Source organism: Lipotes vexillifer, unplaced genomic scaffold (genome assembly GCF_000442215.2).
Source record: "Lipotes vexillifer unplaced genomic scaffold, Lipotes_vexillifer_v1.1 scaffold1359, whole genome shotgun sequence".
NCBI classification, from domain to species: Eukaryota; Metazoa; Chordata; class Mammalia; order Artiodactyla; family Lipotidae; genus Lipotes; species Lipotes vexillifer.
The window spans coordinates 1832091-1855475 of NW_006771596.1; the positions used below are offsets into that span (position 1 = coordinate 1832091).

General features: G+C 52.8%; 1 protein-coding gene across 1 annotated transcript in view; it reads left to right on the forward strand.

Annotated features, from left to right (window-relative positions):
* The window catches only part of ADCY1 (adenylate cyclase 1), a 127194-nt gene that overhangs the window by 79524 nt on the left and 24285 nt on the right, over window positions 1–23385 (forward strand). The window contains exons 8-14 of the mRNA XM_007447025.1: window positions 1693–1848; window positions 14170–14364; window positions 14515–14612; window positions 15595–15679; window positions 20513–20602; window positions 21138–21394; window positions 21677–21803. Of these exons, the coding sequence (XP_007447087.1) occupies window positions 1693–1848; window positions 14170–14364; window positions 14515–14612; window positions 15595–15679; window positions 20513–20602; window positions 21138–21394; window positions 21677–21803 (1008 nt within the window). The remainder of the gene's footprint in view (window positions 1–1692; window positions 1849–14169; window positions 14365–14514; window positions 14613–15594; window positions 15680–20512; window positions 20603–21137; window positions 21395–21676; window positions 21804–23385) is intronic.

Consider the following 23385-nt stretch of genomic DNA (forward strand, 5'->3'; position numbering starts at 1 on the left):
GGCCCAGGGCCCAGGTGAGGGCACAGGACTCAGGTGAGGGACGTGGGACACAGGTGAGGGGTGCGGGACTCAGGTGAGGGGCGCAGGACTCAGGTGAGGGGCGCAGGGCTCAGGTGAGGGGCGCAGGACTCAGGTGAGGGGCGCAGGGCTCAGGTGAGGGGCGCAGGACTCAGGTGAGGGGCGCAGGGCTCAGGTGAGGGGCACAGGACTCAGGTGAGGGGCGCGGGACACAGGTGAGGGGCGCGGGACTCAGGTGAGGGGCGCAGGGCTCAGGTGAGGGGCGCAGGACTCAGGTGAGGGGCGCAGGGCTCAGGTGAGGGGCACAGGACTCAGGTGAGGGATGCGGGACACAGGTGAGGGGCGCGGGACTCAGGTGAGGGGCGCGGGGCTCAGGTGAGGGGCGCAGGCCTCAGGTGAGGGGTGCAGGGCTCAGGTGAGGGGCGGACTCAGGTGAGGGGCGCAGGACTCAGGTGAGGCGCGCAGGGCTCAGGTGAGGGGCGCAGGACTCAGGTGAGGGACGTGGGACACAGGTGAGGGGCGCAGGGCTCAGTTGTGGGGCGCGGGGCTCAGGTGAGGGCCGTGGGACACAGGTGAGGGATGTGGGACACAGGTGAGGGGCGCAGGGCTCAGGTGAGGGTCGTGGGGCTCAGGTGAGGGACGTGGGACACAGGTGAGGGGCGCAGGGCTCAGTTGTGGGGCGCGGGGCTCAGGTGAGGGCCGTGGGACACAGGTGAGGGACGTGGGACACAGGTGAGGGGCGCAGGACTCAGGTGAGGGACGTGGGACACAGGTGAGGGGCGCAGGAGTCAGGTGAGGGACGTGGGACACAGGTGAGGGGCGCAGGGCTCTGGTGGCCACAGTCCTTCTTCCCGGTACCAGCAGGTCAGGGAGAGCTTCGGGTTTTGCTGTCCTGGTGCATCCATGGGCCAGTGCTCTCCAGGCCAGGATGCGGTGGCACCCATGTGATGTGGGAGCTGTGGATGGGTGTGGCACTGGCCAGGGAGAGAAATGGGGCTCAGGGCAGGACAGGCAGGGCAGGGTGAGCTGACTTCTGGAGAAGGGGAGTGAGTGTGTGAGGGAAGGGCAGGTGAGAGAGGTTGGGTGAGCAGCTGGGGTCAACCTGGGGACGTAGGAGCGGAGGGCAGGGCGCCAAGGGGGAAGGCCTGCGAGCCGCTGCCGGGATGCAGGAGGTTGTGAGTCGGAGGAGGGAGCCTTGGTGCCATGAGTGGATGCCGCCCCACCCGTTATACAGAATTAAACAACAGCGTCAGCCATGGCTGCGGTTTGAGGGTGGGAAGGATGACGAGGTCTGTACAATGAGCAGCCCCTTTGGAGAAGTTTGGGTTGAGGAGGAGAGAGAAAAAGGTGAAAGGCAGAAGGGCAGGTTTGCAGGAGGGACCCCGGGGGCCAGTGGGTGACACTCATCAGGGTGGTGCTGCCCCAGCTGGGTGATGTCCATGCATCTGCCCCGGGATCCGGGCATCGCTCTCGTTTCACAGGCATTGGGTGTAGTTGAGACCTGCGTGTTTTGGGACTGGGTTGCCGGTTCTGTTGCCTGCTGGGTCTGGTGAGTGGTAGGTCCTCATCAAGTGGCCTGTGATCTCCCTGCCCCGTTAAGTTCGTGCTCCCCGCCCAAGAGGTAGGACGTGTGTGTCTGCTCACAGCGTTTCTCTTTGTTGCACGTCCGTGCAGATATTTCCAGGGCTGATTCTCTCAGATATAAAACCGGCCAAGAGAATGAAGTTCAAGACCGTGTGCTACCTGCTGGTGCAGCTCATGCACTGCCGGAAGATGTTCAAGGCTGAGATCCCTTTCTCCAATGTCATGACCTGCGAGGACGACGACAAGGTAGGCGGGCCCCACCCCCGTGTGCCGGCCCTGCAGGGAATCCCTGTTTGTCCTCCCAGTGCAGGCCTGCTGCGGTCGGCTCCATTAGCCCTCGCCCTTCAGCTTTCACAGTCCTGTAAATGCTGTTCAGAGCTGGGCTGCTTTTGCTTTCCTGAAAAACACTTTTCATTATGTTGTGGGGTTTTTTTGAAGCTTGGCATTCCATGGATTTATCGGTAAATTCAAGCTGCAGTCCCCCAGCCGTTGTTTAGGTCTGTCCTCAGGATGTTTGTACATGTCAGATATTGTATCGCTAGTTCCGGAGCCCCCGACCTCCTCTGTCTGCACCCCGAGAGCCTCAACGTGGTGTCACCCCAGCCTTGCCCTTCACCTCCATGGAGAGCATCTCTGGCCATCCCCTCCCTCCCTCCCTGGCTCTCATATCAGAGGCCCCTCCTTCCTGGGTTAAGTCCCTCTAGTTCATGGTGCATGGCCTCCAGCACCTGACGGAGGTTCCTTTTGTGGGTGTTCCTGCAGGTGACCTGGGTGCAGGATTTTCCGTCTTTCTTCTTGGGTTGGTCAGAGTCACCGTCTTTAGTCTGCTGGGATGGGGCGAGGCCTGGGGTGAAAGCCTGGAGCTGAGTGGGGGCAACACTATGGCTGGCGGGGGGCTCCTTAGTGTTTGCTTCAACCACACAGGCATACTGTCTGTGACCCGGGGCCAGAGACCCTGATCCCTTCCCCCCAGGGAAGACCCCGTCCTCTGGGGGCTGTGTCCCGGCAGCCTGGGGTGAAGCCTGTGCTCTGCCACTTTGTCAGCAGCTTTGAGCGTCCTCCCCACGTCCTCTTGTCATTGGCCCTCCAGCCCCCACACCGACAGCTGTGCCTCCTGAATATTCTCACTTTCACTGTCACCTGTGTTCTTGGGTCTGCACATCAGTGACTGATTGCCTGTTTCCCGAGATTGCATTGCTGCTTCTGTGCTCTCATTTTCTCCTCCGTGTGGGTTTTATGCCTTTACAAGGAATTCCCTCACCACAGTTTTAGTGGCTTTTCAGGAGGAAGCAAAATCCTGCTGACTCTCGCTTGTGGTGCCTTATCCTAGAGGGATTTTTTTTGTGATTTTGATGATGAGCTCCTATTTGGGAAAACTTTATCTGGAGATGCCTAAGAGCTCTGTTGCTGGTGAATTCCCTCAAGAAGATGGGCCTTTCCTCTACCGGCCTTGCAGGAAGCCAAATGTCTGGCTTGTGGTTTTTAGATGTCCCAGGCCAGCTGTCTTAGACCGACCCCACTGCGTGGTCTCTCCTGGTTGGTGTTTGCTGACGGAGCCTCTCAGGGTCTGGGGTTCAGCCAGAGGGCTTTGACCTCACTGCCCATCTTGCTGGGACCCCTGGATTTCTGTGAGCCCCATGAAAGCTTGATGGCACCATTCCCTGGCCTGCATTCCTACTGTCCTGACGTTAATGGCCTCTGGTCATTTTCCTTACTTTCTTGCCAGCTCAGTTGTACATTTCAAAGTATGTATGAGTTAATATATTTACCCAGAATTTGTAACAGAACTCTTAGGCTTTCTTGTTAGCCAGATTGCCAGGGTAGAAACCCTGATTTAATCTCTGTCTTCTTCCCGCAGTACACCCGGCCCCAACCCCCTTGATTCAACTTGACCACCCCCCCCCAGGGATGGGACTGGGGGAGGGTTATGAGGTGCACAATTTAAATATGCGTCCAAAACTCAGTATCAGGATGTGCTTCCCTGGTGGCGCAGTGGTTAAGAATCCATCTGCCAATGCAGGGGACACGGGTTCGAGCCCTGGTCCGGGAAGATCCCACATGATGTGGATCACCTAAGTTCGTGTGCCACAAGTACTGAGCCTGTGCTCTAGAGCACACGAGCCACAACTACTGAGCCCACATGCCACAACTTCTGAAGCCCGTGCGCCTAGAGCCTGTGCTCCACAACAAGAGGAGCCACTGCAATGAGAAGCCCATGCACCGCAGCGAAGACCCAACACAGCCAAAAATAAATAAATAAAATAAATGAACTTATAAAACAAAAAAAACCCCTCAGTATCAGGATAAGTAATAGTGCAATATTTTAAAAAATCAAATGTAATCCAAAAGAATCCACAATGAATGAAAAATCAAATTTTAGTTGAAGCCTGGGCAGTGCAGAGCCATCATCCTGGAGCCCGAGGCAAGGGCTGGTGTCCCCAGGACTCCTCAGGGGGGTTGGGGTGCGGAGAGGGGAGGGAGCACATCATTCCTGCTTGATTGCCCAGGGTGGTGGAGTTAATAAGGCTTTTCCTGGGCAGAGCCTGCTGACCTGTGAAAGGAGCCTATGACCCCTGGATTCAGACTGTGTCTGATGAGCCCGCACAGCTAACATCAGCCTCTCCTTCGCTGGGGCCGGTGGCTCCTTGGTGTTCACACTCGGACCATAGAGCGCCAGTAACACCCCTGCCCCAGCCATGGCTCCTTAGGTTGGGGAGGAATTGCACACCTGGGCTCAATGCCCAGGACAGGAGCCATGCAGCTCCGTGCCTCCCATCCCAGGGGTGGGGGGAGGCAGATCTGCTGTGTGCAGGGCCCCTTCCCTCCCTCCTTTTCCTCCAACGTCAGGAGTCACGGTTGGATTCCTGGATTCCTCGTCCCCCGAGCCTCTCACCTCCCCAGCTTTGCAGCCCTCCCGCCTCCCTTGGGAGCATGAGTGGTGGTGTCCTGGGTTTCATCCTTGGCCCCCTGTCCCCACAGTCTCCCACGGGTCTCCCCTGTGTGCTCAGGGTCCCCAGGCCCCCTCTCCGACACACCCAATATCTCTGGTGCTTGGGACACCTCTGCCGCTGCCTGGCTGGCTCCGACAGAGGAGACCGCAGCCCAGGCCTGCGCTCTGCTCTCAGGTGCCCTCCTGCACCCAGCCCGCTTCTCTCTCCGTCACGCCGCCTCCTCCAGAAGCTGACCCCTCGTCCGCAGGGCGCCCGATTCCGGCCTCGGTGCCCCCTGGGCAGCTTCTGTGGGCCCAGGCAGCTCCCCTGCTGGGGAGACAGAGAGCACAGACCCCATGGGCAGGTGCCGCAGGCTGGGAGCCGAGCTGGGAGCCCGGGCCTCTGCTGCCCTGCTCTGTGCCCTTTCATTGCCACCTGCCCCCACGATTAGTGAAAACGAGGATGGGGAGGGTAGAGGGCTGGCACCGTGGGAGGGCATCAGAGGGTGAAGACAGGGCAGGTGGCCTGAGGGGGAGTCCATGGTGGTCCTGGAACGATGGGGTGGAGAGGCTGTGCATGGGTGGGGCCGGCCACCAGTGGGGACATTTGGGGAGGATGACATGAGTGCCCCGGCCGGTGACCCCCGAGCAGAGCAGTCCCTGCCCTGCAGCCGTTCTCCCCGGCGGGTCTCAGATCCTGCATCTGCTTTAGGATGAGGTCTGCCTCATCGTTCCTGTTCCTGTCTTCCGTTTACTTTATCCACACCTTGAGCCTGATCGAGGGGGCCTTGGAGATGGAGCTGGGGAAGCCGGCGGGATCAGGGCAGTGGGTTCCACTGTCGCCTGTGCCTTTGTGCCGAGTTTGTGAGACATTGTGTCCCAGGTTCCGGGGGGTGACTCAGATGTACGTGGTCAGCCTCAGACCACAGCGCACCTGGGGTTCCCGTGTTCCTGGCCTCTCCTGGGTCAGCGGTGTGGGAGCCCAGGGTGAATCGGCCGCTAGGTGGCGATACCGTGCACTCACCTCCGGGCAGGGACCTGGGCTTTGGGGTTTGGTGTCAGGGCTCCAGCACAGTTTTAGGGTACTTCACGTCCAAGGTACTGCTCTCCAGTAAACCCAACCCCCGCACGCTTACGCTTGTTCTGTTTCTTCCTTCAATATTCCTTTCTGATTATAAAAGTAATTTATTGTGGAAAATATAGAAAAATACAAAAATGCACAAAGAGAAGATGAAAAGCATTCATCTGCAATCCAATCACCCACAACCAACCTATCGTTAACATTTTCGTCCTTCTAGCTTCTTAGATGTGTGTATATTTATAAATTTCTACATAAAATTGATGGGATGATATACAATCAGTTTGCTGCTTGTTACTTTTTTTTCACTTGCCAGTGTATCATAAGGGTTTCTTTATATTATTGACTATTCCTCAAAAATAGGATTCTCTAATCATTGTGTAGATTTCCAGCCTAGGGAGAGACCGTTTACTTACTCAACTTCCACTCAACTTCCATTGATATTTAGGTCATTTATGCTTTTATTGTTTTTTTGTTTTTGTTTTTTTTTTTTAAGCAAAGTAAATGATTCACAGCATTTTTTGCTCACAAAAGTGCACTTACATCTCTGATCATTTTGTAAAATGGATTTCTCTGAGTTGAGTATCTGCGAGAGTGGGTGTGTAGCTGGTTAGAGATTGTAGCACCAGTGTTACCTGTAGCAGCAGGTGGGAGACAAGCCTCCCACTCCCCAGCCAGCGTGGAGAGACGCTCTCTATGGAGTCCCCTAATACTGCCAGTAGATTTGCCTCTTCCAGAATGTACACCAGGAGCCTTTCAGTTCTCTCTCCCCTTTTAAAAAATGCTGCCTCTCTCCTTCTCTTCAGATTTAAAATTACCTAAGCATATTTATTTTAAAATATAAAAGTAACATGTACCCATGATACAGGAAGTCCGATCCCCCGAACTGTTTACCATTTTGTGTTTCCCTCCCCCCACCCAGAAAAACCTGGCTGTGTGCTGGAAGATTAATGCCAGTAAGACTTGACCTATTTAACTGTCCCAACGCCCTGTCTTCTCACTCAGTGACAGACCTTGGAGATCCTGGAGGCTCGTACCAGGGGGCCTCCACCTGCAGACAGACTTGTTTCCCGGTGCCTTGCTGATACTTGGGAACATGATTTCCAGGTTTCTTCTCTTGGCCGTCGGTGCTGAGAACATCCTTAAATAAAAAAAACCTTTTTATACATCTTAGTGAACTTTACGTAAGGATAGCGTGCGGTAACTTCTTTGTAGTGAAATCGCTGCGTTAAATGGTGCATGTATTTTAATTTGTGATCGCTGTTGCCAAATTGTTCTCTCCTTGTTTTCCGCACTCACTCTTGTGACAGTTTCCCCAGCACGGCCTCAGCACAGTTTAAGCATTCTTCATTGCTTCATGCCACGTATCCCTTCCTGATCTGTTTCAAGGTCTGCAGAGGGCCTTTCCTACCCTGTTTCCCAGCTTTTTGTTTTAAAGATGGCTCGGAATATTTTAGAAACATAGTTTCCACCATTTCTGCTTGGATTTGATGAAGATCAAATTCTAGCTTATGTTTGGTCCATGCTTATTGAAACTGATTGCAATAACTTTTTTACTTCCCTTGGGTTTTCTTGATATACAGTGGTATCACTTTTAAATAGTGATAATTTTTGTTTCCTTTTTTACAACCTTTATTCAATGATAGTGATGAATGGCATTCTTTTTTTCATTCTGGCTTTAATTAGTTAAAACAAATAGAGTTTTCTTATTAATCGTGCTGCTTTTGGTAAGAGCTAGTAATAGGTGCCCAATGATCTCAAGAAAGTAGCCCTGTGAGTGAGTGTTTGCACTTTTTAAAATGAGAAGTAGATATTGAATTTTAGCAAATAGTGTTCAGTATCTATTGAGATGATCATTCTGGTGGCTTTTCTTCTCTGACTCTTACAGGGTAAATGGTATTACAGGCTCCTCCAAGGCTTCTTTGACGTCTAGTAGCTTTTTACTTGCTTTCTGTTCCCACTGAATCAGGATGCCCCAGGTATATCCACTGCAAAGGACAGCGGTTGGCTCCCCTCTCTGTCACCACAGTGATGTGTGTGCCACTCTTTTGTCACTGGCTTTTAGTTGTCGCAAGCGGACACTCTGACCCCTGAGGTGACGGGCTGACCTGAGGTGGATCTCTATGTCCATCAGCTCCAGACAAACCAGACCAGAGCACAGTCGCCATTGGCCACTTACCTTCTGAGCTGAAGATCACTTACCTTGGTCGAGACCCAGGCCAGGTCTGCCCACCTGGGAACAGCCTGCACTGGCATCCAGAAAGCTGCTGGACGGAGCAGAGACACTTGCTGGGCTGGATCTGGGCATGGTGTTCTCGCTGCTTAGGCCTCAGGAAAGACTTCATGCCTCAGGACGGTTTCCAGGGGCTCGTAGGATTTCTCGTCTGAGATCACCCGACTTGAGCCATCCCTCATGGCCCTGCTCGAGAGCTCTGTGCTTTCAGCTGCTGCCTCCCCTCCTGGCCAGTTTTGGCTCAGCCCTTATGCTGACCCTTGTCTGGCAAAACTCCAGTGGGTTCCAGTAAGAGGTTCTGCTCTTCCTTGCTCCCCAACAGCCCATGTCCTTGAAGTGGATTAAACCCCGAGCTGTCAGCCATGACAATCCAGCCAACGCACCATTACCATTGTCCCCCGGGGGAGCCAGGGGACATCGTGTAGATCCTAACACGTTCATAGTTGAAGGTAAGGTGGCAACTTTACAGCCCACTCCACAGTTTAGATGAAATCGACAAATTCCTGGTAAAACTCAAAAGGGCAAAAAGACCCACAGGCAAAAGTGGAAATGTGAATATACTCCTTTGTTAGGAACTCAAGTCTTACTAAATCGCTTCCCAGGAGGAAACTCCCAGCCCGTACGGCTCTGATGGTGGGTTCTCCTGGTCGTTGAATGAGCTCTAGCGCCCCCTCATATACGGACTCTCGCAGGGAAGAGGAAGGAGAGAACTTTGCAGCTGCTTCAAGGAGGCGGCGGATACCCCCTGTTGAGGACGCCCCTTGGGAGGCGTGAGCCTGGCCCCTGCCCCTGCTCTGGGAGAGGTTCAAACAAGGAATTCTTTGCGGAAAAGGGTGGAGAAAAGCCACCAGTTCTTAGGCTGATGAGTCATTTCTAGAAAGTCGTCTGTGAATTGACAGCATCAAGCCCCTGGGGTGTCCCTGTCCCTTCAGTGGGTGAGGGTGTATGGCAGGGCCGCTCATGGGGCCCTGTGGGGAGCTGGATATGTGAGGGGACTGGGTAAGACCTGGGGCAGAGCAGCCACCTGCCACCTGCTCCTCAGAGGGGCTGATGCTGGGCAGAGACCACTTCTCAGACCATGGCCTTCCTGGGGTGTCAGGTGTGAAAGGAGACCTGAGATGCAGCTCTGTGCTTTGCAGGCTTGGGGACACTTTTACTGATCTCAGCTGCTCATATGCTTCAGGAAGTTGGGTGCCCAAGCTCAGCCCCAGGAAGTGCATGCCTGCCCAGTCTACCCCAGGCCAGGGTTTCAGCTCCATGCTGTGGGAATGCCCCATCTTCCCTGTCCCCCAGTTCACCACCCCGTCTTCTTGTAACTACCACACCCCATGGCAGGTAGAGGGCAGATTGGGATTGGAGGAGCAGATGGGTCATAGCATCCGGGAATGCTGCTTCAGAGATGTGTGCTCTCGGAGGTAGTGCTAATCAGGAGTGGGTTTCATGGCATATGAAGAAAACCCCAATCATGGTGGCTTGAACAAAATAGAGGTTAGTTTTCTCATGGATAAAGTAAATCCAGAGAGCAGGCAGTTCAAGGCTAATGTGGTGGCTTCACAAGCATCTTGACCAGACCCTTTCTCTTTCATTATTTTGGCTTGCCTGCTCTGCCACCTCATGGCCCAAGATAAATGCTGGGGCTCCAGTCATTGCATCTGCCTTCTAGCCAGCAGAAAGAAGGTAGAGCTGGCAAAAGGCATATCTCTCTCCTCTTGAGGATGCTCCCTAGCAACACTTCTGCGTATAGCTCATTGGCCAGAACTCAGCCACACAAGCTGACAGGGGAAGGGGAGAAAGGCAGTGCATTGGCTGAGACCAATGCCTTTATAGAACTTGGGTTCTGTGACCAAGGGGGTATGAATGTTGGGGAGACTGCCAGCAGTCTCTGCCACGCACTTGCATCTGAGACCCTGACATCGGTGGGTCTGTGGAAATGTGCTGGTGTGGATTGAGACCCAGTGGCTTTCTTAGTGGCAGTGATACAGAACATTTCCATCACCACCAAGTTCTTGCCCCGCTCGTGGTCACACCTTCTCCCTCCTCACAGCAATCCTTAACCCTGGATCCCACTAATCTGTTCTCCATCCCTATAACTGTCACTTGAGAATGTTGTATAAACGGAATCACACAGTGTGTGACCCTTTGAACTTGGCCTTTTTCATGCTCAGCTCTATGCTTGGGTCCTTCCAGGTTGTTGCTGGGATCAATAGCTCCTTCCTTTCCATGGCTGGCTGGTATGCCGGGTTGGAATGGACCACCTTTGTTTAACCACTCACCTGTTGAAGGAAATTTTGGTTGTGTCCAATTTTGACTATTACAAATAAAACTACTGTAAACATTCAGGTACAGATTTTTTACGTGGACATAAATTTTCATTATTTTTGGATCGATGCCAAGGTGTGCCATTGATGGGTCATATTTGGTTTTGCTTTTTGTTTTGTTTTTTTAAGAAACTGGCAAACTTTTCCAGAGTGACTGTGCCATTTCACATTCCCATCAGCAACATATGCGTGATCCAGTTTCTCTGCATCCTTGCCAGCACTTACTTGGTCCTGTCACCACTTTTTTTAAAGAAAATATATTATTGTTCTAATAAGTGTGCAGTGATATCTCCTTGTGATTTTATTTTGTATTTCCCTGATGGCTAATGATGTCAAACATCTTTTCAAGTGCTTATCTTCTTTTTTGTGTGTGTGCTGTTTTGTTCTTAACAACTTTTATTAACAAAAGATGCATGTTCCCTATTAAAATTTCTAGCTGCATACTGATCTAGGAGCGTTCTCTCAATGGAAAGAGTCTTTATTCTGACTTTTATCTTTCTGACATTGTAAGAAGATTTTAATATCACTGATTTATTATTCCCCTCTGCTGGCCAGTGAGCTTTTATGTTTTCAGCCAAACTCTCAGTACAGCATTTCATCTACAAATCTTTACACATGTGCAAAGATACAACAAGCAAAGCACAGGGGAGAATTGTGACAGTGAATTTCCAAATGGTCCTCACAAAGCTACTTTCGTGTTCCCCCAGATTTGAGGGGAGTAAGAAAAACTAAAATACAAAGTATTAGTTATGAAATTAAAGAGATACTACATACTGTAAAATAGATACAGGCTAGCTCTGCAAGGGAATGACCTTTAATCCACTTTTAAAAAGAAATAAAAAAGGGCTTCCCTGGTGGCGCAGTGGTTGAGAGTCCGCCTGCCGATGCAGGGGACACGGGTTCGTGACCCGGTCCGGGAAGATCCCACATGCTGCGGAGTGGCTGGGCCTGTGAGCCGTGGCCGCTGAGCCTGCACGTCCGGAGCCTGTGGTCCGCAACGGGAGAGGCCACAACAGTGAGAGGCCCGCAAAAAAAAAAAAAAAAAGAAAAAAAAGAAAGAAAAATATAAATGTTTATGTATTTCAAGATTTAATCCCTCATATAAAATGCTATGCTTTAATATTGATTGAAGAGCGAGTGCTTATATTCTATCCATGTGTTTTTTTGGCCACGTTGCCCAGCTTGTGGGATCTCAGTTCCCTGATGAAAGCCCAGAATCCTAACCACTAGGCCTCCAGGGAACTCTTTGTATGTTTTCTTCTTTGGTGAAATGCCCCTTGTGTCTATTGTCTGCTTCCTAACCTGATTTTATATTTTCATGTTTTGTAATATGATCCATTCTGAATTAATTCTTTTTATAAAGTGTGAGGTTTGAGTTAAGTTCATTTTTTTTTGCTAATGGATCTCCAGTGGCTCCAGCACTATTTGTTTAAAAGCTTTGCTTCTGCCATTTGTTTAAAAGCAATTCTACCATGAATTGCTTTTGCACTTTTGTCAAAAATCAGTTGACCATACTTGTGTGAGGCTATTTCTGGCTCTCTGTTCTGTTCCATTGATCTATGTGTCTGTCCTTCTGCCAAAACCATATTGTCTTGATTGATATAGTTATGTAGTGAGTCTTAAAATCAGTAGAGCAATTCCTCTCACTTTATTCTTTTTAAGAAAAGTGAGCTATTCTAATCCCTTTGCTATTCCATTTAATATTTAGAATAAGCTTGTCTAGCTACAAAAAAAAGAATATCCTTCTAGGATTTGACAGGAATTTTGTTAAACCCATGTACTTCAGTGCGGGGAGGATTGACATTTTCACTACGTTGAGTCTTCTTATCCATGAGCATGGTATGTCTGTCCATTTATTGAGATCTTCTTTGATTTCTTTCATTGGCATTGTGTAGTTTTCAGCATACAAGTTCTGTATGTGTTGTTAGATTTACACCTGGTATTTCATTTTCTCAGTGATTATAAATGGTACAGTATTTTAGTTTTGGTCTTCACACACTCATAGCTAGTATAAAGAAATATGATTGATTTTTTATGTTTATCTTTTATCCTATGACCTTGTGGAACTCACTTATTTGTTCTAGGATTTTTTTTCCTCCCACTGGGGTTTTCTGTGTAGACTATCATGTCTGTTTCTATCATGTCTGCAAATAGGGACAGTTTCATTTCTTTCTTTCCAATCTGTTTTCCTTTTATTTGCTTTCCTTGCCTTGTGGCACTGGTTGGGAGCACTGTATTGTATTCAAGGTGAGGGTGAGCCAGAAATCTCTGCCTTACTGCAGATTGTAGAGGGAAAACCTTTTACCTTTGAGTGTGATGTTAGCTGTAGGTATTCTGTAGATGTTCTTCATCAAGTTGGGGAAGTTCCCCTCCATTCCTAGTTTTCTGATCATTTTTATCATGAGTGGATATTGAATTTTGTCAAAGGATTTTTTTCTGTATCAGTTGATATGACCATGAGGTTTTCCATGTGGTGGTTAACATGGTGTTAATACGATGGATTGCATGGATGTTCAAATATTTAAACAGCCTTGCATATCTAGTAAAGGTCATGGTGTAGGCCTCTACTTATATATTGCTGAATCCTATTTGCTAATGTTTTGCTAAGGATTTTTGCATCAATATTCATGAGGCATGTGACCTCAAAAGTGGTTTTCCTTTTTTTAATACTGTCTTAGTCTGGTTTTGGTATCAGTATAATACTGACTTTATTATTTATATAAATTTATTTATTTTATTTGTATTTATTTTTGCCTGCGTTGGGTCTTCATTGCTGCCCATGGGCCTTCTCTAGTTGCAGCGAGCTGGGACTACTCTTTGTTGCAGTGCGCGGGCTTCTCATTGTGGCAGCTTCTCTTGTTGCGGAGCAATGGGCTCTAGGTGTCTGGGCTTCAGTAGTTGTGGCATGTGGGCCCAGTAGTTGTGGCTCCCAGGCTCTAGAGTGCAGGCTCAGTAGTGTGGCGCACGGGCATGTGGGATCTTCCTGGACCAGGGCTTGAACCCGTGTCCCTGGCATTGTCAGGCGGGTTCTTTTTTTTTTTTTTTTCATTTATTTATGGCTGTGTTGGGTCTTCATTTCTGTGCATGGGCTTTCTCTAGTTGTGGCAAGTGGGGGTCACTCTTCATCGCGGTGCGCAGGCCTCTCACTATCGCGGCCTCTGTTGTTGCGGAGCACAGGCTCCAGACGCGCAGGCTCAGTAATTGTGGCTCACGGGCCCAGTTGCTCCATGGCATGTGGGATTTTCCCAGACCAGGGCTCGAACCTGTGTTGTCTGCATTGGCAGGCAGATTCTCAACCACTGCGCCACCAGGGAAGCCCCTAATACTGACTTTATAAAGTGACTTGGGAAGTGTTGACTTCTATTTTCTGGAAGAGATTGTATAGAATTGATGTGAATTCTTATTCAAATGTTTGGTAGAATTCACAATGAAACCATCTCAGCCTGGAGATTTCTAGTTACCTTTCCTGTTGGGTGAGTTGTGGCAGTTTGTATGTTTCAAGGAGTAGGTAATTGATCTAAGTTGTCAAATTTATATGTGAACTATTATTCATGGTATTTCCTTATATCCTCTTGATGTCTCCAGGGTCTTTAGTAAAATTATATTTCTTTCCCGAATTTGTTAGTGTCTTTCTTTCTTTTTCTTTGTCCTGCCTGCTAGACATCTGTTGATCTTACTGACATTTTCAAAGAACCAGTTTCATTGCTCTGTGCTGGGCACTGTCCACTGCACGTGAGCAGGGTCCCTTAACCCTCCACGTGGTGCCACCACACAGGTGCCATGTAACCCCACTTACAGACACGGGAACCCCAACACCAAGGATGCGATAACTCACCTGGGATCTCGCTGCCAGCAGGTGGCTGAGGCGAGATTGCATCTCAGATCCCCAAACCCGGCCGCCCCAGACTCTGCAGTGGGTGAGGACCCAGGAGGAGGGAACGTAAGAGCTCTTTTCTTTAATAAGTGGAGAATTTGACACTATCCCTTCCTTTCTTTCCGTGACGGGCAGCGGAGGGCACTGAGAACAGCCTCGGAAAAACTCAGAAACCGCTCATCTTTCTCTACAAACGTTGTCTACACCACCCCTGGGACACGCGTCAACAGGTACATTGGACGCCTCCTGGAAGCCCGCCAGATGGAGCTGGAGATGGCGGACCTGGGCTTCTTCACGCTAAAGTACAAGCAGGCCGAACGAGAGCGAAAGGTGGGTGCGGGGGGGTGGGGGCTCTGGGGGGCTGGGAGTGAACGTGGGTGGCCCTTCTCGCTGTAGTTCTAGGCCTCCCTGGAGCCCTTGGGAAGACCTTGGCGTCTCCAGGAAGCTGGGCGGCTGACGGTCCTTTTCTGTGTTTTCTAGTATCACCAGCTTCAGGACGAGTATTTCACCAGCGCCGTCATTCTGGCCCTCATCCTGGCCGCCTTATTTGGCCTTGTCTACCTTCTAATAATCCCGCAGTAAGTTCTGTTCCGGGTCCATCAGTCAGAGGAGAATGTCACCAGGAGTCCTTTTCTTTTCAAGTTCAGGTTCGACTCCCGCGGTCACACTCCTGCCGTGCCCTGGCCTCTGGGGACGGCCTGAGCCACACACCAGTTCTCCATTTACCGGAGGAACCAGCTGAGCACGCCTGATGGCAAACGTGCGGAACGTTCACTCGCAGTTTTTAATCTTAAATGTGCTCAATTCTCAGACGCCGTGTATTTTCAGTGACTCTGTCCACACCACGTGCGCCATTGACTTCATGACAGCATCTGTGGCAGGAAACAAACAGGGCACCAAATGGGCACCCTGGTGTCTAGGTGCTTCTCATTTTCAGAAACATTTAAATGAGGAAAAGTAGGCTTTGGAAAGGAACAAAAGCATAATGATTTTAATAGCATTTAGTCATCGTAAGTCAAAGTGAGTGGCAGTTTTTGTTTTTCAGCAAGAAAGACCCCAGAAAATCTCCACTTTTCTTCCAGACGTACCACTTTCTTAATAAACCTCCCGAGTGGAGCAATTCTCCTGTGAGTTTCCAGAAAATACATGGAAGCCGCCCCCCACCACCCCACCCCAGGACACTGTGGACACACAGTGGCCATCTGCACGGCCCTATGTGGGGATACATCTTTTTCTAGAAAAACCCTTCCCAGTTGAAGCCCAGTTAGAGGGTGGTGCCCAGCAGCCAAGTCTGTGCAACCCTAGCCCTTCCTGCATAGGGAAAGCATCTCTCAGGCACTCCCAGGACTAGAGAGACCCTGGGGGGCTTAGAAATTGGGGTGAACACAGGAAGGGCTCCTCCCCTAGGAGAGAGCCAGCATGGGCAAGTCCCCAGAGACTGCTGCTCCTTCCTGGGGGCCAGCGATGGGTGAGGCAGGGGAGGAAGGGTGGGTTCCCAGGCATTTCTCGGGCACACCTCGCCCGGCCCAACCTGCAGTGCCCACGTGTCTTCTGTCCTAGGAGCGTGGCCGTCCTCCTCCTGCTGGTGTTCTGCATATGCTTCCTGGTGGCCTGTGTCCTGTATCTACACATCACCCGGGTCCAGGTATATGTGTGCTTGTGTTCTCTACCTGCTCATTACCTAGTCCAGGTACCAGTGTGTGTGTGTCTTGCACCTGCACATCACCTGGACAGGTAGGTGCATGGCTTCTGCCTGCCCTGTTGGCAGCACAGGTGGGGTAGTGGAGGCAGTTTGTCTGCTTGCCTTCTTGGCAGGCGGAAAGAGCTGTCCGCATATTGGGAGTTCATGAAACCCGCCATGATGTGCCAGGTGCAGTTTGGAGTTCTGGGGAGGTGCCCCATGGACACGAGGGTGGGTGATTGATAGTGACTGGATAAATGAACACAAGGTGTGACACTATTCTCTGCGGATGGAGCGTCCTGTGGCTCGTTGTGGGGTCCTGTCCTAGCCTGGGGCGGCCACCCTCTCGAGGATGCTTCATTGGCTTTGGAGCCAGGGCTGAGTGCACGGCCCCGTGTCGCCCGTGACTCCTGGAAGAGGGCTCTGTCCTGGTCCCGCACGCCTCTCTCACATCCTGAGCCTTCATTTTCAAATGTCCCCTGTCCCCACTAGACCCCCACTTGTCACGTCTGACAGACCCAGGGTTATTTTTGCACAGTTGTTGAAAACAGCTGCTTCTTGAGAAGATCGGCTCTAGTTTTATTTATTTAAATTTTTTATTATTCATAGGTAACTTGTTGAGTTAAGAAAAAGTGCTGTTTATTCAAAGCACATTCCCAGCTCTTTGATGTCGTAGATGGAGTGGCGTCTGGTTTGGTAAACTGGAATTTCCCACTTCAAATAAGATTGCTTTATTCACCTAATTTCAAGTGAAAGCATGGCAAGTGGATGCTAATTTCTTAGCCCGTCCCATTCATCCCCAGTGTTTAGAATCTGTGTACCTGGTGGATGGTTTTCCTGGAGGAGGTGGCCCTGGCTCCCCCAGCCCATTCTTTCCACCGACACCTCCCTCCTCTCCCTCCCCCATGGGCCTGAGCATTTTTTCTAGGTGCGCGATTTTGACCCATTGCTTCAGTGGGTCCACTCAGAGCGATGGTCAGGAAGCAGCGGGGTGCGGCGTGCATGGTCCTGGCAGCAGGCGGCTGCAGGTCGCCCAGCCAGCGCGCGCCAGTTCAGGGGCCCGTTTACACGCTCGCACACTCCCCTTCGCAGGCCCTGCGCCAGGCTCGGAGCTCGCCACGGGGCTTGTGCAGAAGACTGGGCGCCAGGCGACAGGAGGGGCCAGACGGCAGGCAGGCTCTGGCTGGGGAGGGTGGGGACAGGCAGAGGGGGCAGGGTCGTCCCGCAGAGGCCAGCACGTGCTGAGATGGGGAGATGTGAGTGGTCTCGGCTGTGCACGCAGGCGGGAGGGTCCATTGCAGCTGAGCATCCCCGAGAAGGCCTGGGAGTCAACTGGGCAGGGTGCCTTCCTCTGTGACGTAGAAGTGGCCACGGCCAGGGCATCCAGCCGGTGTGGCAGCTCCATTGCTAGGGGCTGCCAGCGCGAGGGCCTCAGTGTCTCCGTCCGTGAAAGGGACGGGGACTGGAGCTGATATTCATGATGTACTGGGAGCAGGGCCTGACACACATTCTTCCCGTATTTCAGCCTCACTTTTCTATCCGCCGTCCCAGTCACCCCTTCGTGGTCCCCTGAGCGAAGGCAGAGGGTACCGCTCAGGAGGTGGGGTTCCTGCCTTGGGCTTCCTGCCCTCCCTACGGCCCTGGCAGGGCTGGCCTCCGGGGAGGAACAGTGCCCTACCCACCCCGCCCCCGGCCCGGCCCACCCTAGACCCCGCGAGCCGCCTGCAGTGGGTGGGGAAGGCAGGGAGGAGGTCTGCAGTGGTGGCGAGATTCCGCTTACACTGGACGTCGTCGATGAAGGGACAGTGCCTGGGAAGTTAGAAAACCTGTAGGTTTTCCCTCCTTGGGGAGGGAGATGGAGCCTCAGCAGAGGACAGTGACCCTCCGGGGACAAACTCGAGGGCTCTGCTAGCCCCTGAGAGCGCCCCGCCCGCCCCGTGACGCGTCCTTTTCTGCCTCAGCCCCAGTGGCTTCTGCAGTGCATCTGTGTGGGGTTGAGTTCATGTATTTAGCATAGGGTAAGTCATATTATTTAAACGTCAAATTTAAACTCTCTGGGGGGCTGTGAAATTGGGGGGGTTTGCTTGTTTTTATGTGTGTTTTTTTTGTTTTGTTTTTTTGTGAGGTGTGAACAAAAGGAATGGAATAGGAATGAATGAAAATGCCATCCTACATCAACTGTAGTCAGGGTTTCCCGGAAGTTTGCTTCGGTTTTGTGTACCTGTGCGCTGTAGTGTAAAACGCAGTTCTTGATCTTAGTCAAAGGCTGACGCCACGTTTGATGCCTGGTCAGAAGCCTCTGAAGCCCCCGCCCCCCATGGGAGCACGTGGTCACTGGCCACGCCCTGTGCTTCTCTGGGCCCTCAACACGCATGGGCAGAGAATAAGCCCAGAGCACAGAGGCAGGGCCGAGTGGAGAAGGCTGCGGTTGTGTAGTTGTCGCCTTTGCCTACGTCGTTTAGACTCTGCAGCCACGCGGCTCCGGCAGAGTGTCGCCCGCATTAGGACTGACCTTCTACGGGTGCCGGGCGGTCACCCCTCCTTTCGCCGGCCATCTGGTGCGGCCTCAGTTTCTTCCGTGTGTTGCGCCCTGGTCACAGCACTCTCCACGGCTCCTCTCTTCTGCAGAGCACAGGGCAGGGTCTTGCTCTGCATCCCCTTGCCTCGTGGCCTTGTCACACTGTTGGGGTCCTTTGTGAAATTCAGCTCAGGCTGTGAATCTCCCTCTGGCCATGGGGTCCCGGGCGCTCAGCCTGGCCATTGCTGCAGAGTCCCTTCGTGAGACAGTGACAGCATGCTCTGAGGATGTGGCAACAACAGACAACCCCCTGGGTCACCTTTGACTAATTGTGGGTCACGTTCTGGGGGAGTTTTCCATTGTTTATGTCAGATCAGCTACCTTTTTCTATATTATGACAAACTATTTTTCATGCTGTTTTTAGGTCTGTGGAGATATGTGTGTGTGTGTGTGTGTGTGTGTGTGTGTGTGTGAGAGCGCCTGTGTATTTGTTTTTTTTGCTCAAGAACTGATAAGTTGACCCAAATTAACTGTAAAAAAGGCGGCCATCAGTCTTAAAATGAACAGACAGCCCTTTTTATCATGCCTGTGTTCCTACCCCTTTAGTTGCTCCCAGCAAACAAGCCCCAACTCCACGTGGGTCCTTGTGATTGTCGTTATTAATTTCCAGAGAGGTATTTTAACGCTTGTGTATTCAATCAAACATGTTTGTAGGATCAGGCATTTAGCATGGAGTGAAGAGAGTCTCAGTACCCCGAGGCTGTGGCAGTCACAGCTCTTCACCGTGTGTGATCCAGGGGCGGCCTTAAGCAATGTTATTTTGCAGTTAACGGAAGAGCCAGCTCAAATGGTCTTAAACGATAAAGGGAATTTATTGTCCTATATATTCAGAAAATCCAGAGGGAGGGAGAGAGGGAGGGGAGGAGGGTGGGCCCAGGGCTGGTTTTATCCAGTGACTCCATTCAACTACCTGAGACCAGTTTCTCTCTGGGTCTTCTAACTGCCCCTATGTGCCGGCTCAGCCCAAGGCTGCCCTTCCTTGGGTGGCCCAAAGGCATCAGCAACCCAGCCGTACATCCACGTCCACCCTCCAGGCCCGGAGGGGGACACACCGTGGGCGGGGCTCGCCCAGCCTTGGCCAGTGGCCCTCCACTCATCGCCTCCCGAGAGACATTTGTCCTGTTTCCACCTCTCCCGCAGCACCAGGGGCCAGGCCCCAATCTCCCGGTGGCGCCCTGGGGGCTCCTGAAGCCCACCCGGCCAGAAGCAGCGTCTCCAGGGTTTGCTGAGTAAAAGGGTGAGCAGCCTGTGCTTCTTGGGGCTGGGGGCAGGCGTCCCCCGGCGCATCCACGGCCTTGCCCAGGGCTCAGTGGGAGAGAAGAATGGGACGGGCGTGACGCAGGTACTACGACAGTGGGGCTCACACCACCGCAGAACAGCTCCTCTGCGTGAGGACCTCAGAGGAGATCCATGTTTCAAGGAAAATACAGCAGTCTTGGAGCCTAGAACCGGGACCCAGATCCGTATCCACCACTGTGTGAGCCGGAGCGGCCCACTCTGTGTCTCCTGGACTGGAGAATGAGTGGTGTCTGGGCCGCATTCCCTCACCAGTAGAGCAGGGTCGGTAATGATCCCGACTTTATAGCGGGAATGATCCCGACTTTATAGCGGGGAGGATAGAGGGATAACCATGTAGATGGTCCCGGGCTCCCTGGCTGGTCGGTGTTTTCTGTAATCTCCCTGTGGTCTCTATTTTCGTTTTCGTTTCTAATTTCAGAAGTGTGAGTCTAAGAAGAACTTCTTTTATCCATGAAATCATTTTTTGAATATTGCAAAATGTTTTTATTAAATAGACTTAAAATAAGACTTCCAATAACTTGACAAAAATTTTATAAAGCCTGTGTGAAGAAAATGATAAAACTTAGTTAAAGCATATAAGACACAAATAAATGGAAAGTCTTACCATTTCTGAGATAGAAGGATGCAATATTCTGAAAATGTCAAGGTAATCTGTTCAGTGATTGTCAGTGCCACTCAGCGTCACAGCATCTTTTTAATTTAAAGACTTCAGTTTTCGTCTTTTTAAGTTTTGGCAGCTTTTTCACTGGGGAGATTAATTATATGAAAACAGCCAAGAAATGTGTGTGAAGAATGAATAGTCTGTGAGACTCTAGCTACGTACAGGTGGCTCTGGACATTCTGTATTGTGATTTATTTACTGTGAACACGATCGACTTTGTAATGAGAGGCCGTGTTTTCAATAGCATTTTGTTGTTCAGTGTTTTCCAGGGTGCCTGACGATCCAGATCCGCACCGTCCTGTGTATCTTCATCGTGGTCTTAATCTACTCCGTGGCCCAAGGCTGTGTGGTGAGTGTCTCTGCTGAGCACAGGGCTGGGCGTGGTGAGAGCCGCCAGGTGCAGGTACGTGGGGGGCCCTGCGGGGACCACCCTGGAGGGCCTGGCCCTGGGCTGCGGAGGGAAACAAGGGGATCAGAGATGGGCCTGGGGGTGCTCAAGGAAGTGCGGGGGGGGAAGGGGACATCACCCAGTGCAGGACACGCGATCCTCCTGGGAATGGAGGCCCGACCTTCACAGTGCACACAGGATGAAGCTTGGGCAGAGAAACAGGAGGGAGGGGGTGAGGGGAGGGACAGGATGGAGCTGAGTGGTTTGGGAGGATGGTAGGGGTCTCATGCCCCCAGGCCCAGGCCCTGGGGAGCCTGCCCGCTCTTGGGTAGTCAGGAGCCTAGAAGGGCCGGGAGCAGGCACAAGTTTCCGAGGCCCGGCTGATGGTGCTGGGGGAGCGGGTTGGAGCGGGAGGCCGTAGGGGGCTGGGAGCTGGGCTCGTGAGTGTCCTGAGTGGGGCTCCTCCCACGCTCCTGGGTCCTCTGTCCCCCTCCAGGTGGGCTGCCTGCCTTGGGCCTGGAACTCCAGTCCCAATGGGTCCCTGGTGATCCTGTCGTCTGGGCGCCGGGACCGCGTGCTGCCCTCCCCGCCCTGCGAGTCTGCACCCCACGCCCTGCTGTGTGGCCTCGTGGGCACCCTCCCACTGGCTGTATTCCTGCGGGTGTCCTCCTTGCCAAAAATGATCCTGCTTGCCGTGCTTACCACCTCCTACATCCTCGTCCTGGAGCTCGGCGGGTACACGAAGGCCGTGGGGTAGGTACGCTGTTCCGGCTAGAGCCGGTGGCCAGGCATCGCCTGTGTCCACGCGAGGGGCCCTGTGTTCCGATTTGCTGAACAGAAGCTCGCCGGTGCCAGGGCTTCTCCCTTTCTTCACTTGGACCCACGTTCCAGCCAGTCTTCGGGTTTCCCCAGGGATGTGGCTCTCCACCCGGGTCAGTCCTGGGCGCCGCTGGGGGTGTCGCGTCTGAGGGGCCTCTGGGGACTGGCCTTGCGTTCTGGACAATGATGTGGGTTTCCTTCCTTTTTTTCCCCAAGGGGTGACGCCGTCTCGGGCCGCAGCTTTGAGCCGATTGTGGCCATCCTCCTGTTCTCGTGCACGCTGGCCCTGCACGCCCGGCAGGTGGACGTCAAGCTGCGGCTGGACTACCTGTGGGCCGCACAGGCAAGAGGAACCCCTCTGTTTCCTTGGGGTGGGGTGGGGCGGGGGGCCCTTGGGAGAGGTGTCAGGTGGGGGCTCCCGGCTGGATGCCGGCGGCTCTGTGGATGGCGCCACTGGGGCCAAGGAGCAGGAACACAGGCAGGCGGGGGACAGTCTGACGAGCCTGTGTGACGGTCAGAGTTGGGCTGCTTTGCCAGCAGTGAGCAAAGGCGTGCTGACAGAGGGGTGACGGTGAAGAGGGGCTCAGCCTCCGCTGGCCGGACGTGACAGCGGGTCTCATCAGGGTCGTGGAAAATTCCTGAAGATGCCGAATCTTGAGTGGCCCGCTCCGGATTTAGGTCTGTGGTTGGGGGCCAGGACCTGATATTTTTACAGTGCATACTGGGGAATTCTGAAATGAGAGGGAGACAGAGGAGTAGCAGACCCGTGAGCTGTCCTGGGCCCTGAGCCCCGGTGTCAGGCGACGACCCCAGAGCACAGGTGCACCAGGCATACCCAGGGCCACTTCTGGGCCCAGCCCAGGTCACGCGTGGTGTGGTGTGTCTCCGAGCCCCCTCATCACCTGTTCCTTGTCCCCTTGTCACCCACTCCCTGTCCCCTTGTCACCTGCTCTGTGTCCCCGACTCTGGGAACCGAGGCCTTCCAGCTTCCTGGTCCAGAGGTCAGACTCCATCTGTGTAACTTGCGCACTTCTTGGCTCTGGACACATTGCTTCCCCTTGGTTTCCTCGTCTAAAAATGGGGAGGCCGGTGTGCAGTAGAACAGAGGCTGCAGGAGAGTCTTCTCATTCTGACACATGAAGCAGCAGCCCTTGGCTGTCTGAGGGAGCTCATTCTGTTCAGTCCTCACAGCAGCCCTGCCCGAGAGGTGGGATTACAGATGGGGCTTAGACATGGATGTGACGTGCCCAGGGCCAGGGCTGGAATGACTGGAGGTCCCAGCAGGTCTGTGGTGGGTGGGAGCGTCCGCATACCAGGGACCCTGTGTGCAGCCAGGGTCCCAACCCAGAGCCACGTGGCTCTGAGCCAGGTGTCTGGGTGCACCCCGCTGTCACCCCACACTCTCCCCGCAGCAGGACAGGCTCAGACACGCCTGCTGGGGGGCCCAGGCTCCTTTTTTTCTGCCTGCCCACACCCTTGCTTCAGGAAGACGGATGACGCCTATCCGTGTCCCGCGGTGGAATAGGCAGGAGGTCAGTGGCTGAGGCCCTCGCTGGTCAGCTGTGTCGGGTGGGCAGGAGGTGGGCCTAGAGTTAAGTGGTCCTCCTCAGAAATCCCACAACTCCACTTGGGGTCCCTGGTCCGCAGTAGAATGGAGTGAGGACCCTAATCCCGTGTGGGAGTGTATTGGTTGGGTTCTGCAGAGAGGAGGTTTATTCCCGGGATTGGCCTGCGAGGTTACGGAGGCTGACACGTCCCGCCATCTGCCACCTGCCGTGAGAGAACAGGAGTGCTGGAATGTACGTAGTCCAGTCCGGGTCCCAAGGTCAGAAACCGGGAGTGCTGATGTCCGAGGGAGGGGGAAGATGGACGCCCCAGCTCAGGCTGAGAGCGGAGTGCCCCTCCTCTGCCATTTTCTTCTCTTC